General features: G+C 53.7%; 1 protein-coding gene across 1 annotated transcript in view; it reads left to right on the top strand.

Moving 5' to 3' along the window:
• Positions 1-3,093: 3,093 nt before the first annotated feature.
• Positions 3,094-14,407, top strand: part of LOC308520171 (complement C3-like) — a gene marked incomplete at its 5' end in the record, with an annotated part of 28,982 nt that continues 17,668 nt past the window's right edge. The window contains 21 exons of the mRNA XM_081092709.1: positions 3,094-3,164; positions 3,295-3,502; positions 3,959-4,133; positions 4,300-4,391; positions 4,467-4,555; positions 4,654-4,736; positions 4,976-5,063; positions 6,112-6,214; positions 6,313-6,433; positions 6,704-6,819; positions 7,477-7,617; positions 7,698-7,907; positions 8,111-8,320; positions 8,888-9,049; positions 9,313-9,442; positions 10,559-10,636; positions 11,876-12,073; positions 12,258-12,372; positions 12,676-12,764; positions 12,855-12,994; positions 13,620-13,826. Of these exons, the coding sequence (XP_080948835.1) occupies positions 3,094-3,164; positions 3,295-3,502; positions 3,959-4,133; positions 4,300-4,391; positions 4,467-4,555; positions 4,654-4,736; positions 4,976-5,063; positions 6,112-6,214; positions 6,313-6,433; positions 6,704-6,819; positions 7,477-7,617; positions 7,698-7,907; positions 8,111-8,320; positions 8,888-9,049; positions 9,313-9,442; positions 10,559-10,636; positions 11,876-12,073; positions 12,258-12,372; positions 12,676-12,764; positions 12,855-12,994; positions 13,620-13,826 (2,826 nt within the window). The remainder of the gene's footprint in view (positions 3,165-3,294; positions 3,503-3,958; positions 4,134-4,299; positions 4,392-4,466; positions 4,556-4,653; positions 4,737-4,975; positions 5,064-6,111; positions 6,215-6,312; positions 6,434-6,703; positions 6,820-7,476; positions 7,618-7,697; positions 7,908-8,110; positions 8,321-8,887; positions 9,050-9,312; positions 9,443-10,558; positions 10,637-11,875; positions 12,074-12,257; positions 12,373-12,675; positions 12,765-12,854; positions 12,995-13,619; positions 13,827-14,407) is intronic.

The following is a 14,407-nucleotide window of genomic DNA, read 5'->3' as shown; positions in this document are numbered from 1 at the left end:
AAGGATTAAAAGAGACAGTCCTGCCCTGACAGGTTTGGCTCAGTGGATAGAGCGTCGGCCTGCGGACTGAAGGGTCCCAGGTTCGATTCCGGTCAAGGGCATGTACCTTGGGTGCAGGCACATCCCTAGTAGGGGGTGTGCAGGAGGCAGCTGATCAATGTTTCTCTCTCATCGATGTTTCTAACTCTCTGTCCCTCTCCCTTCCTCTCTGTAAGAAATCAATAAAATATCTTAAAAAAAATAAAGAGAGAGACAGTCCTGGGCCGGCCAGTGTGGTCAGAGGTTAAGCGTTGACCTATGAACCATGAGGCCAGCATTCGATTCCCGGTCAGGGCACATGCCCCTGTTGCGGTCTCTGATCAATGGTTCTCTCTCACCGTTGATGCTTCTATCTCACTCTTTTTCTCCTTTCCTCTCTGAAATCAACAAAACATATTTTTTTAAAAAGAGAGAGACAGTCCCGGTGGGCGTGTCTACAGTAACTATCCACTCCAAAAGGGCAAGAGTTTTGTCATGTTCACTGCTGTGTCCCCAACGCCTACAACAAGGCCAGGTACACAATAGGTACCCCACGCACAGTAATTGAACAAAGGCTTGTCATTCTTCTTTGGGGGAACCTGGGGTGGGGTGGGGTGGGGTGGGGTAAGAGGGGACAGTTGTATGAGATGAGAGTGTCTGCTACCACTCGCTCGCCCAATACCTGCTTTTGTCTCCATCCATTTGTTCATTGGATGGCAAGGTCATATCCCAACAGGCACCTCCCCCACCCTGTTTGCTTTCAGTGTTTGCTGTCTCCTCTGCTGTTCATGGCTGAGAGCTCTTTACACCTCCTACCTGAGCCAGCAAGGGCACTTTTTCCCTTCCTGGAACCACCCCCAAGTCAAACAGAAGCTCAAGGGAGCCACAGGCCTGAGCATGCTTCAAAAAAGGCTCGGATGTGCCCACCTGGCAAGGATTCCCACTCGGAAGACAGAGCCACTTGAACTGCCTGAAGAAGCCCCGCCAGGAGAGAAAGTGGGAGGGACTGAGGCTAGCACCTCTGCGCCACTTGCCTTTGGACAACACCCTGTCCTGGACCTGGGAGGCCCCGGGGCAGGGGGGAGAGGGGGTATGGACACCTGGTGCGGGACCAAGATGGGAAGGAGACGGCTCATCCCAGCCAGAGGAGAGCTGGCCAGAACCGGTGGAGATTCCCTGAGAGCCTGGCCCACCCCAGATGAACACCGAAGTTCTAGAACCTCCTAAGTTAGATGTCACCTGCTTCACCAACCCAGGCCTTATTTGGTTCTGCTGATTCCTTGCTTCCTAAGAGATTGTTTACCACGGATGTAAGCGCCTTGCCCGTCCTCTTAGCTCATCCGTGTGCCACAGCGCACGTGGCTCACCTCCTGGGGCCTCGGTTTCCTCATCTTCACAATGGGTGCTAATTCTTACTTCAGCACGGCTGTGAGACTTACGTGAATGTACACAGAGCATGTAAAACAGCGTCTGGCACATAGTAAGTGCTCAATAAACCCCCGAGGAATCAATAGCTAGATGCTACCTGCCCCCCTTGTTCCGGACACACGTGGGGCTCCGGTGCTCTGCAAGGACGGCCTGGAAAGTCAGCACGCGCTGAATCTAACGCACAGAGGCGGGGGGGTTAAGAAGAAGGCACGCCTGCGGCCCAGGAGAGATTCTGTCTGTTGTGGTCACTGCTGTGTCCCCAGCATGCTAAGTAGGGCTGGGCTCCTGGTAGATACTGAATGAATCTTTGTTGGATAAATGTATATCATCGTTGTTTGGGGAGATCTGGGGCCCTCCAAGGGGAAGACCCCCCCCCCCTGCCAAAGCTATCAGCCCTGAGTTCCCAGAAGAAGGAAAAACCAGACAACCTTGTCTGCAACCCCGCCTGCTTCTGAGAGGCAGACACCACAAAGCGGCCCTTCATCTTTAATGGGCTCTTTAAACAGCCAGAGAGAATTATTTCCGAACAGAGAAAGCTTTCTTCCAGAGATGCTTCAAGCATGATGTGTTTCTGTCCCCGGTTTAATATGTATAATTTGCCTTTGGAAAAGGAGCCCAGAAGAGCTTCGCATGATTTAGGGACAAAGGACAATGGTCACATTTTACAGAGCATAACTGTCTCCTGCAAAGAAGGAGAAAGATGCTGGGTGCGGAAAGATCCAGAGCAAAAGGCGTGGCTCCGTAGAAGGAGGTGGTCCAATGCTCCAGGAGGTCGGTCACTGGTTCGATTCCGGGTCAGGCACATGCCCCAGTAGGGGCACGCAGAAGGCAGCAGATGGATGGTTTCTCTCATTGAGATTTCTCTGTCTCTCTCTCCCTTCCTCTCTCTCTGAAATCAATAAAAATATCTATTTTTTTAAATTAGCCTGGTCGTGGTGGCTCAGTGGTTGAGTGTCAATCTATGAACCAGGAGGTCAGGGTTTGATTCCCTGTCAGGGCACATGCCCAGGTTTCAGGCTCAATCCCCAGTGGGAGGCATACAGGGAACAGTTCATCAATGATTCTCTCTCATCATTGATGTTTCTATGCCTCTCTCCCTCTCCCTTCCTCTCTAAAATCAATAAAAATATAGATTTAGCCCTAGCTGGTTTGGCTCAGTGGATAGAGCATCATCCTGAGAACTGAAAGGTTCTGGATTTGATTCCGGTCAAGGGCACATGCCCGGGTTACAGGCTGGTGGCCAATGATTCTCTCTCATCATTGATGTTTCTATCTCCCTCTCCCTCTCCCTTCCTCTCAGAAATATATATATATAATTTTTTTTTAATTTAAAGAGCAAAAAGGATCTGAGCCGTGCATTTCTTAGAAGGTCCCATTATGGTGGACCCTGGAGCTACACGGCTAAATGCCTTATGGCTGCTCCAACCTGTGATTGGGAAATAGATATGTTACTGTCCCTGGTCCCCCAGGGGAGGCTTGGCTGAGAAGAAGGAGCAGCCACTCTGCTCCCATTGAGTCTCTGGGGATCCCCTCCCATGTCCGTTAGATATTAACTCAGCCAGGCCAGGCCAAGGCAAACAGGCCAGAGCCGGGCGGATAAGAGGACAGGCATCTGTGGCCGGCGGCCCACATCACCGTCCCACTGCCATGGATGTGCCCTGGTCCCTGGGGTTGATTCTGCTCCTCTTGGGGATCCCCCGCACCCATGCTGAGCCACTGTGAGTCTGGGAAGCTGAGGGGAACCTGCCTACCCTCTGTGGTCTTCATGACTCCCCGCAGGGGACCCCGTCGGTCTCTGCCGTTGCCTCCCCCACTGGAGGCCCCTGGGCCCTGTTTGTCTGTCGGCAGGTATATCCTGGTGACCCCCCGAGTCCTGCGGGTCGGCAACCCTGAGAACATCCACGTGCAGGCTCACTCGGACTCCGGGCAGCCCCTTACCGGGACCCTGGAGGTGAACCTCACTGTGTGGGACTTCCCCCTGAAGAAGGCGGAGGTGGCCAGAAGCCAGCTCACTCTCTCACCGGAAAACCACTTCATGAGCCAGGCAGCCCTGATGGTAAGAGACGGGCCAGCATGGGTGGCCACAAAGGGCGGCTCCAGGCCGGCAGCAAGGGAGGAGAGTGGCAGGCTCTAGGGGGGACTTCCACTAGATGCGCTAGGAATAGACGCAGGGCATGGATCTACTTAGTGCTCCCCTTATGTTCTGTCCATTTAGAAATCCAAAATCCCTTCATCTGGGCTCCCAGAAGGGCCATGATTATTAGCCTATAATATAGGTCATACGTGATTCCTCTGTGCTAATTATAAAGGCGCCCTCTGCTGGTGACTTGGAAAACGGACTGGACTGTATCTCCGCTTGGAGGCAATGTCCTTGTGCAGGAGCAACCTGCATAGCAACACGACCTTGCTCCCAAAGGCAGAGCTGGAGGGCCCCCATTCAGTTGGCCCAGGGCTTTGCTCTCAGGGATGGAGACCCCAGCAGGGCCTGAGGAGTGTGGGCATCTCTCCCCAGGTTCCCGAGAGCCTGGTATACCCCCCACAGCCAGGGCAGCAGCATGTCATCATCCGGGCAACATGGGCACCCACCTCCACCTCCTCGTTCATGGAGAAGGTTGTGCTGGTGGCTCCCCATGCTGGCTACATCTTCATCCAGACGGACAAGACCATCTACACCCCTGAGCACATGGGTACAGCCTCTGCGCACTTGGCCTGGAGCAGACATTGCCTCTGCCCCCAGCCTCCCCCAATGCCCAACGTATCCCACCTGCCTAGGTCCCCCCACTGCCCAAGACTAGAATGACTACAGCCCTCTCCAAACTCTACCCAACACTCAGCGTCTTCCTCCTCCTCCAGTTCAGTACCGGGTGCTCACTGTGAACCACAAGATGGATCCTGTGACCAGGACATTCACTCTGGACATCAAGGTGGCCTCTCCTGTTGGCAGGGTGGGTCCCAGGCACTGGGGTTATATCGTGTGCTGAGGGCCTGGGGGATGAACCACCCACCCGCTGTCCCCGCAGAACCCGGAAGGGATCACTGTGATCAGCCAGGATCTGCTGGCCAGCAGAGGTATCTTCGCGAGCTCCTTCCACCTCCCAGAGCTCATCAGGTGCCCTACTGGGAGCCCTAGGGCCGAGGGGGGGGGGCGGGGGGGACCGGGTGGGGGACCTCCTCAGTCTCCATCTCTCCTAACTTTCTGTGCCTCAGTTTTGGGACCTGGACCATCGAAGCCAGTTACCAAAGTGCAGCCAAGCTGAAGTTCAAAGCAGCCTTTGACGTGAAGGAGTATGGTGAGCAGCGTGGGACGGGGAGGGCGAGGTGGGACAAGCCAGAAGCAGGGCTGGAGATGCAGAGGCGGTCTTGTGGCACACCTACTGTGTGCCAGGGCCTGGGCTGGGCGCCGGTGAACAGGGATGCACGTTCCCGTCCTCGGGGGTGGCCAGGGTCACCAGGGGAGGAGCAGGACAGGGAGGGGTCAGGGCGAGGACGGTGAGTGACTGAGGGTGTCCACTGCCTTTCGTCCGCCCAGTGCTCCCTTCTTTTGAGGTCCGGCTGATCCCAAAGAAGAGCTTCTTCTACCTCAGTGATGACTCTCTGTGTGTGGAGATCCAGGCCTGGTGAGTCCCCTCACTCTTAGTCTGGCCTGAGGACCAAGGACACCAAGAAACTGAAGGGACCCTAACTGGTTTGGCTCAGTGGATAGAGCGTCGGCCTGCGGACTGAAAGGTCCCAGGTTCGATTCCGGTCAAGGGCATGTACCTTGGCTGCGGGCACATCCCCAGTGGGGAGTGTGCAGGAGGCAGCTGATGGATGTTTCTCTCTCATCGATGTTTCTAACTCTCTATCCATCTCCCTTCCTCTCTGTAAAAAATCAATAAAATATATATATTTTTTAAAAAGAAACTGAGGGGTAGTAAGAATTGGGTCACGTGTATAGCACTTGGGGCATCATGAAGGCACTTTCTGACACCCATCAGATATTCTGGGTCACTCTCATCGTCCCACGAGGTTGTACAGACCACATCTGCCACCTGTGAGGTTGTACAGACCATCCCTTCAGGCTTCTGGGGTTGTACAGGCCACCCTGTCTACCTAATGGAGCGCCCCACATCTCATGGTGTGGACCACCTCGGAGGGTCCACAAGGTTGCACAGGCACCTTGTGAGGTTACCCGGATCACCTCTGAAGAACTATGAGACTACGAATGTCATATCCGCTGCCTGTGGGGTTTACTGACCATCTCCACAGCTCTATGAGGTTGTATAGGCCATGTTGTCCACCTAAGCTTGTCAGGGCCATGCCTGCCACTTCTTAACGTCATACAGACCATGCCTGAAGCTTTATCATGTTGCGCAGGCCACCTCTGCCACCCCACAGGTTGTCCAGACTCCTATGTGGCTCCAAATCGTAGTACAAGATACCTCTACCATCTCGTGAGGTTTCACAAGCCACATCTACAACTCAACAAGGTTTTATGTAACATATTTGTCACTTCCCAGGATTTTGTGGGTCAGCAATGAAACCTTAGCTTCCAGGGGGCCGCCTCTGCCCCTCCCCAAGTTTCACGGCCATTGTTGCAGCCCTCTGAGATCATACAGGCCGTCTCTGCAGCCACGGGAGGTTGTGCGGTACTTCAGAGCCAGTGGAGTGTCTCTTTATCCCCAGGTATATATTCAACAAGCCAGTGGACGGACATGCCCTGGCCATCTTCGGGGTGAAGCTGGGCTCCCGCCGGATCGCCATTCAAAGTTCTCTACAGAGGGTGGAGGTAACCAATTCGGACCCCTCCCCAGCCTCCTTTCCCCCCAACCCTCCTTCACTTCCCCGCGAAACCACCTCCTCTCCTCTCTCCTGCCCTGAGAGCAGATCTCTAGAGGCGAGGGTCACGTCTCCCTCCAGAAGGACACGTTGATGGCTGCATTCCAAGGCCCAGAAGAGGACTTCATAGGGGCCTCGATCTATGTCAACGTCACCGTGTTCTCCTCAGGTGCTGCCCTCACCCAGGCCCACGGCTGAGTTCAGGACACTGTGTTCCTTCTCAGCCCAGACATTCTGCCCATGTGACCTCCGGTGGCCTCCTGCCTGAGTTTCCTCATCAGAGAAATGGGGAAATGTCAGAGGGCTGGCAGGAGTTGAACTTGTGTTGCTGTCTTTCCCTGTCATCATCTCCAGCATGTGCCTCCCATACCTGCTGCCCTGCCACTCCCCCAAGAAATTAAATTTCCTCCACAGACCTCATGGTCCCCTCTCTCTACAGGGGGTGAGATGGTGCAGGCCGAGACCTCAGCGGTGAAGATCGCCCGAAGCCCATACAACATCAAGTTCACCAGGACACCCCAGTATTTCAAGCCGGGGATGCCCTTCCATTTTAGGGTCAGAGTCTGAGTTCACTCCACCTAAGGACTCAGGGGCCCCTCCCTCAAACAGCCACACCCCAGAAATAAAAATCCACATTGGATTCACCTGCCCCCAGTCTTTCTTAGAGTTGAGTCCATCATGCCCCCAGATTAATCTCAAGGTTTCCTCAAGTCTTAACCCATGCCTTCCCAAAGCACAGAGAGGGCTCCATAATTTCTCTATGGGAGCTTAGGAGTCACAGTCAGGCTGGAACATGGTGCTTAAGGGTTTATCTTGAGGCTACATTTGCACGGCAAGCACGCTGTTTTCTCATACATTCATTTGGGGTGACCTTGAGATGTTTGATGGGCATTACTTTAGTCCCAGTCCTGCTCTGTTCCCCCCCACCCAAGCCCTCCATGTCTCCTCCTACTGCTCCACCCCCAATTCCACCCTACCCTCACCCCACAGGCACACCAACACCCAGGGCTACCACCTATGGATGTGTGCAGCAATGCTCTAAGGGTGCCATTCACAAAGACTCTAGTGTGAATGGTATCCCTGGTGTTTGCTCAGTGCACAACTCGCACAGCTGTCCAAGGCAGTCCTATCCAGGTGGCCTTCACAGCTCCCACCTCTCACAGCAGGCTGCCCCCAGGCCTGTCCTTTATCTCACACCACACTCCTCCTCAGGTCTTCGTCTCAAATCCTGACGGGTCCCCAGCCTCCGGAGTTCTCGTTCGCTGCCAAGACCGCAAAATGTACACCTCACCCAGTGGGGTGGCCACTCTGACCATCAACACAGATGCACAGCTGAAGCAGCTCCCTATCCAGGTACCAATCCGATGGGGCAGAAATGGTGGGGTTGTTTAAAAGGAAAGGATTGAGAGTTAGTCGCCCATCAATCTCCCCAGGTGGTAACTGATGAGCATCTCCGGCCAGAGGATCAAGCATCAGCCAGGATGACTGCTTGGCCTTACTCAACTCAGGATGGGTCAGGGAACTTCCTGCACATAGAGGCGAAGACGTCTCACACCGAAGTTGGCAGCAGCCTCCAGCTGAGCCTCCACACAAGGCATCTGAACCCCGCAGCCAAGGATCAGATCACTCACTTCACCATCCTGGTGAGGGACTAGGACCAGGGCTTGAGCCAAGGAATTCTTTCCCTGGAACATTCTTGGGTAGCTGAGTTGGAGGAACTGTGAACATGGTATGAAGGTGGGACCCATCTGGGGTAGGCTCAGGCCAAGGAACGAAGCAAAGGGACTGAGGGCCTCTCTTGTGGGCTGGCCCTACCCTTCTTATCCTGGCTTCCCCTGTTTTTAAGGTCCTGAGTAAGGGTCAGATTGTGTCTACCAAACATCAATTAAAATGTCACGGGAGTGTCTACACATCAGCCATCATTGATGTGACTTCAGAGATGCTGCCCTCCTTCCGCATCCTGGCCTTTTATTTACTGCCCAGAGGAACAGGCCAGAACCCTGAACTTGTAGCCGATTCCATATGGATTGATGTGAAAGACAGATGCATGGGGACGGTGAGCCAAACTCCTTAAAGTTGTACATCACCATCATAAAGCTCGGGAGAGGGTCTGTCCAAGTTCAAGGGCTCCCAGCCTAGGGGCAAGTGAGTGTAAGAGGAAGAGATGTGGCTTTAAAAGCTCAACCTAGGGCATGGCAATGATGCAAGTAAATGTGTGGAGCTGGAATTGGTCTGGTGGAGTTTCCTAATGCTCCATCAGAGTTGTAGGCAACATGAACCTGAAAGTGAACTTGGGCCCCTGGCCAGTGTGGCTCAGTTGGTTGGGCATTGTCCCATGCACCAGGAGGTTGTTGGTTCAATTCCTGGTCAAGGGCACAAGCCCAGGTTACAGGCTGAATTCCCAGTAGGGGGCATGCAGAAGGCAGCCAATCAATGTTGTGCTCTCACATCAATGTTTCCTCTCTCTCTCTCTCTCTCTCTCTCTCTCTCTCTCTCTCCCTCCCTCTCCCCTTCTTCCTCTCTCTTTGAAAATCAATAAACTAAAAAAAAAAAGTGGACTTGGGGAAGCCCCTTGGCAGTCTATAAGCCCTTTTTTATGACATATCTCTTTTTCCTGGCTCAGCTGAAGGTTGGCTTAAATCATGAAGACTCCTTCAGTTCTTTGGAGCCCAATAGCAAGGTGGACATAAAGGTGACAGGTGATGCAGAGGCCACAGTGGGGCTTGTGGCCGTGGACAAGGCTGTTTACGTCTTGAACAGCAAACACAAGCTCACACAGAAGAAGGTGAGTACATGTGCATTTGGGGTCAAAAGGTCTCCTGGACATTCTAGCTGGAGTTTCATCTTCTTCAGCTGTAAAACGCAACATCAACGGTTGCAAGGACGCAAGTAGCTAGGGCACAGCATAGAGATTGGCAGGTGGTAAGAACTCAATCAATGGCAGATAGTGTGAGAATTACTACTTGAGCCAGAAATTGCAGTGCATTATTGCTCCTTCCCTGGAGGGTCATACAGGCTCCAAGTCCAGGTTCCTCTCTGGCCCCCCAGGTCTGGGATGTGGTGGAGGAACACGACATTGGCTGCACCGCCGGCAGTGGGAAAGACGGGCTTGCTGTGTTCAAGGATGCTGGGTTGGACCTGAAGATGAGCACAGGGATGGACACCTTGGCAAGCTCAGGTACAGGCAGGGGGTGGGAGGTGGGCAGGAGGATGGCAGGGATGGAGGCAATGCTGTCTAGTGGTTAAGAACATGGGGTTTGGCATCAAACAGATGGGCTAAAATTCAGGATCTTGGCACTTACCATGGGCCAGTCACATTTCTTCTCTGAGTCTGAGTTTCTCTGTCCATAAAGTGGGGATAATAGTACAAGTAACTCACTCTGTCTTAGTTGAGGTATATAGGTTTGTCCATATGAATCAGAGATAAAATAATAGCAGCTCAAATAAGATAGAAGTTTATTTCTTACTCAGTCACCATCCAGAGGTCATTCTGGGACTCAGGCTGCTTCTAGCTTATTGTTCTGCCATTTTCCAAGATAGCACCTCATCAGAACCTCATTCCAGGCAGGAGGATGAAGAGAAGAGGGAACGAGAGGACACTATTCTCACATTCATTGGCCAGAACTCAGTCACATGGCCCCACCTAGGCCCAAGGGACGTGTACTGGGAAATGTACTCTTCATTCTGAGTGATATATATAAAGATGGAGGTTTAGTTGCTACAGATGAGAGGAGGAGGATGCATACTGGGGACAACTAGCAGTGTGTTCTTTCAGCTATAAATAGTTATATCATGAGTTTCTGTCTACTGCAATCGATATGCACGATTCCACTGATAGAACTCTACGATTCCAATGATTGTACTCACTTTACATAGCTGGCGAAAGTAACCCCCAGCACCTGGCCGGTGTTGCCCAGTGGCTGAGCGTTGAACTATGAACCAGGCGGTCACGGTTGGGTCCCCCATCAGGGCACATGCCAGATTGCAGGCTCGGTCCCCTATAGGGGGAGTGCAGGAGGCCTGTCGATGATTCTCTCTTATCATTGATGGTTTCTATCTCTCTCTCCCTCTCTCTTCCTCTCTGAAATCAATTTTTAAAAAAAAAAATAATAATGCCCAGAGAGGTTGTGACTTGTTGAAGACTGCATAGCTTTTCCGTGGTGAATCTTAAGTATGAGGTACCCATGGAATAAAATGAGGTGATGAGCATCACCCACAGGGCATGCAATACACTTCATCAAGGGTGTTGGTAATGATCTTGACAGTTGTCCTCATGCTTCCCTCTGGCCTCCAGACTGGCACTGCCCCCAGAGCCACCCTCCCAGCCGCCGCCGCCGCTCCCTGAAGAGCCTGGAGACCAAGAGGAACGCAGGTCAGAGCTAAAGCTGGATGTCCCCCTCTTGGCTCCCTGACCATCCTGGATTCATCAGGGCTTAAAACAGCAAACTGAACCCATTCTAGGTACTTCACGCAGTCAGGGAGGGACTTAATCCTAGGAATTTGGTGCTTTCAACATTACTTGACTGGGCTATAGGAATGGAAAGTTGAAGGCTGGCTGCTCACTGGGACTCAGGATCACCCCCTGCAGTTCTTGCAATGCATGAAATCTCTGGAAACTTCTGACAATATTTCTCATGAGATAGTGGAACATGGAATTTTTCCCATTAAAAAACCCACACAGACGGAGGCCCACTCCTTACTACGCTGTTGCAGGGGAACACTCTCTGTTTCTCTTTCACAAGAGCATCTCGGGGGCAGAATCTAATTCCATCCAGAACTCCAGCAGCAAGAGAGTCTGGGAAACCTAGCTTTCAGAGGTCAGATGGAGAAGGGAATGTAGACAAATGGAGAAATCGGTGCTGAGTGCCAATGGATAACGTTTAGCTCTGGGCCCGGCGTTCAAGGACGGTGGGAGGCACCGCTGGCTGGTGTCAGAAGCATGTGTTCTATGAGCATTAGATTTTTCCGTCTCTTTGAGCAATGCTAGGAGTTGGTGGAACTAAATGCAAATAAGTAAAGTGTAATAAAAATCAAGGTAAAACCCTAATATAATTTCCATATCAAAAATCATGCTAACCTTCTGGAGAGAGTTTGTAATATGAACTGCTGTTTTATTTATGGCACTGATCCGTTATACGATTTAACTATGGATCTTCTAGCCGTGTTGTAAGGTGGACAACAAGATTTTTAAATTGCTATAATTACAGCGAGGTTTATGTTTTTTACAAATACATCACGAAAATTGGGAGCCGAAGTGGCATCTTTTAGACATAAACATGGCGATACCAATCTTGTCAAAAAGGAGGACACGGAGGAGGCGGGGCGGGGAGGGGAAGAGCAGCCGCCTGGAGTCTAGTCCCAGCCCTGCCACTGGGAGGTGTGTGGCCCTCGGCCAGGGAACTGACCCCCGTCACTCAGCTTCCCGATCAGAGCCCCCCATATGGGTTCAATGTGAGCTTTCAGGGGGAAGATACAGGCAAAGTGCCAGGACCCGCATCTGCCTGCGGCGTTCCGGCTAAGCAAGGCCAAGTATGCATGCCCTGAGGCGGCTGGCCCCCAGCGTCCTCAGGCCCTGCTCGGCCCCTCCTTGTCCCTCTTAACCTGCCCGCAGTGAACAAGTTCAACACAGAGCTGGAGCGCAAGTGCTGTGAGGCTGGGCTCCGAGAGAACCCCGTGGGGCTGTCGTGCGAGGAGAGGACCCGGCATGTCCGCCCTGAGCCGGCCTGTGTCGCTGCCTTCCTGAGCTGCTGCCACCTGTCTGCGGCCCTGACTCAGCAGGCCCTGCAGGAGGAGCTGCTTCTGGGGACAAGTGAGGGGGACACGGCAGGAGGCACAGGGAGGGGGCCTCCACCAAAGGCCTGGAGCGCCACGGGGTCCAGGGGAGATTCGGGCCACGGGAACCTTGCCTGGGAGGACCGCGCCTCAGAGCTGCTGGGCCGACTGACCCAGGGAGAGGGGCAAAGGCGATCCCAGCCCACGTCTGCTCCCTGCAGCGGACGAGGACGACGAGGACTTCGAAGACATCTTCCTGGACGACCAGCCTGTGCGGACTCTGTTCCCTGAAAGTTGGCTCTGGAGGACGTTTACGCTGCCAAAAAGTGAATTGCGGTAGGAACACGACCCCTCTCCCCAGGGGTTGCCCCCCCCCTCTCTGCGGCCTGTCCATCCACGCGTGGACGTCCATCGTGGCCAAGGCCCCCAGCGGTGCCACTGAGTTCTCGGCATGGCCCCATGATAGCACCCTCCCTGGATGGGAACGCGGGCCCCAGTGGTCCCCCCAAAAGGAGGACCCTCTGGTGATGACGCCTCTCCTGGGGTGACCCACTCAGCCCTCCGTAGTGATGGTCCCCCCAGGACAGAGGGTCTGTCAGGCAGCACCCACTCAGCGACGCCCTGCCCTGCCTCTGCCAGGAGGAGCGTCTCCCACACCTTCCCGGTGACCCTGCCCGATTCCATGACCACGTGGCAGCTTGTGGCCGTCAGCCTCAAGCCCGGACAAGGTGACCCCGCAGGCCCGACGCTGAGAAGCTGGGTGTCCAGCCCCGGGGCCGCAGCTTCTGCTTGAGCTCAAGTCCATCTCCTGGTCCTAGGTCTCTGCGTCTCGGAGCCTTTCGAGATGACGGTCAGGAAACCGTTCTTTGTGGATCTGAAGCTGCCCTTCTCCGTGGTCCGGAACGAGCAAGTCCAGATCCAAGCCGTGCTGTACAACTTCCTGAGCCGCCAGGTCAAGGTGAAGCCTCCGCGCCACCCCCCCCCCCCACTTCCTGCCAAAACACCGGCCCATGTGTCTTCTAGAAGGGGAGGGAGTGTGTCATTATCCGAAAGGGCCAGCCAAGTGGGAGCCTTTTTGGAAGACTTCTAAGATATTTCCTTTCTTTTTTTGAAACATATTTCTGTGGATTTCAGAGAGGAAGGGCGCAAGAGAGAAACATCAATGATGAGAGAGAATCATTGATCAGCTGCCACTAGGGATCCAGCCCCCAACCCAGGCATATGCCCTGACCGGGAATCAAACCGTGACCTCCTGGTTCATAGTTCAATGCTCAACCACTGAGCCACACCAGCCAGGCGAAGATATTTTCTTATTGAAACCTCTCCACAACCCCAGCAGATGGGTGCCTTTATTGTGCTTTAGAGATGAGGAAACTGAGGCACAGAGAGGTCAAAGGGCTTTCTGAGGTCACCCAGCACAGACATGGCAGGAGGGGTTTGAACCCAGACAGGGTCTTTGCTATCAACCCCTATGCCGTGCTGTTACCTACTCAGGACTCTCGGGCCGGGGTAGGAGGGGGGTGTGACTCCAGGGTCCTGGGCCACCCATGCATCAGGACCCCGCCACTGCCCACCTGCCCCAGGTCCGCGTGGAGTTCCCCCACAAGGAGCCGCTGTGCAGCGCATCAAGGCCGGGAGCCCCATCCCGCCAGGTGGTGGTCTTGCCCCCCACCTCCACCAAGGTGGTGCCTTTTGTGCTTCTCCCGCTTGAGATGGGCAAAGTGGAAGTGGAGGTCAAGGTCCTAGGCTCCGGGATCCAGGACCATGTGAAGAAGACGCTCCTGGTCCAGGTAGTGGATCCGCCCAGGCCATGCTGACAGCGGCACCTCCCCTGTGTGGTCATGGGAGGGACAGGTGGGCCCAGGACCAACAAACAGGCCTCCCGGATGGGAGCGAGCTGAGAGAATCGATGTGAAAGTTCAATCACAGAGCCCCCACTTCACAACTTTGGAGTCAGACCTGGGTTCAAATCTTGACTCTTCTGTGTGACCTCACTCAGGCAACGCACTTAACTTCTCTGAGCCCCCATTTTCTCATTGACAGAATGGGGGTGATCATCACAGCCATGCACAACTAGAGGCTGTGAGAATTACATACGACTGTGCATGACCCATCAATAATACTTTATTTTCTTAACAAACACATGATGAGGCCTTACAATATAGCGCTTTAAGGATATTAACTCATTGCCCGGTCGGTGTGGCTCAGTGGTTGAGCATCAACCTATGAACCAGGAGGTCATGGTTTGATTCCTGGTCAGGGCACATCCCCGGGTTGCGGGCTTGATCCCCAGTAGGGGGCAAGCGAGAGGCAGCCAATCAATGATTCTCATTGATGTTTCTCTCTCTCCCTCTCCCTTCCACTCTTTTTA

This window comes from Myotis nattereri, assembly GCF_964212035.1.
Source record: "Myotis nattereri genome assembly, chromosome: 5".
Classification (NCBI taxonomy): Eukaryota; Metazoa; Chordata; class Mammalia; order Chiroptera; family Vespertilionidae; genus Myotis; species Myotis nattereri.
The sequence above is the reverse complement of the archived record's forward strand: the minus strand, read 5'-3'. Positions and strand labels throughout refer to the sequence as shown.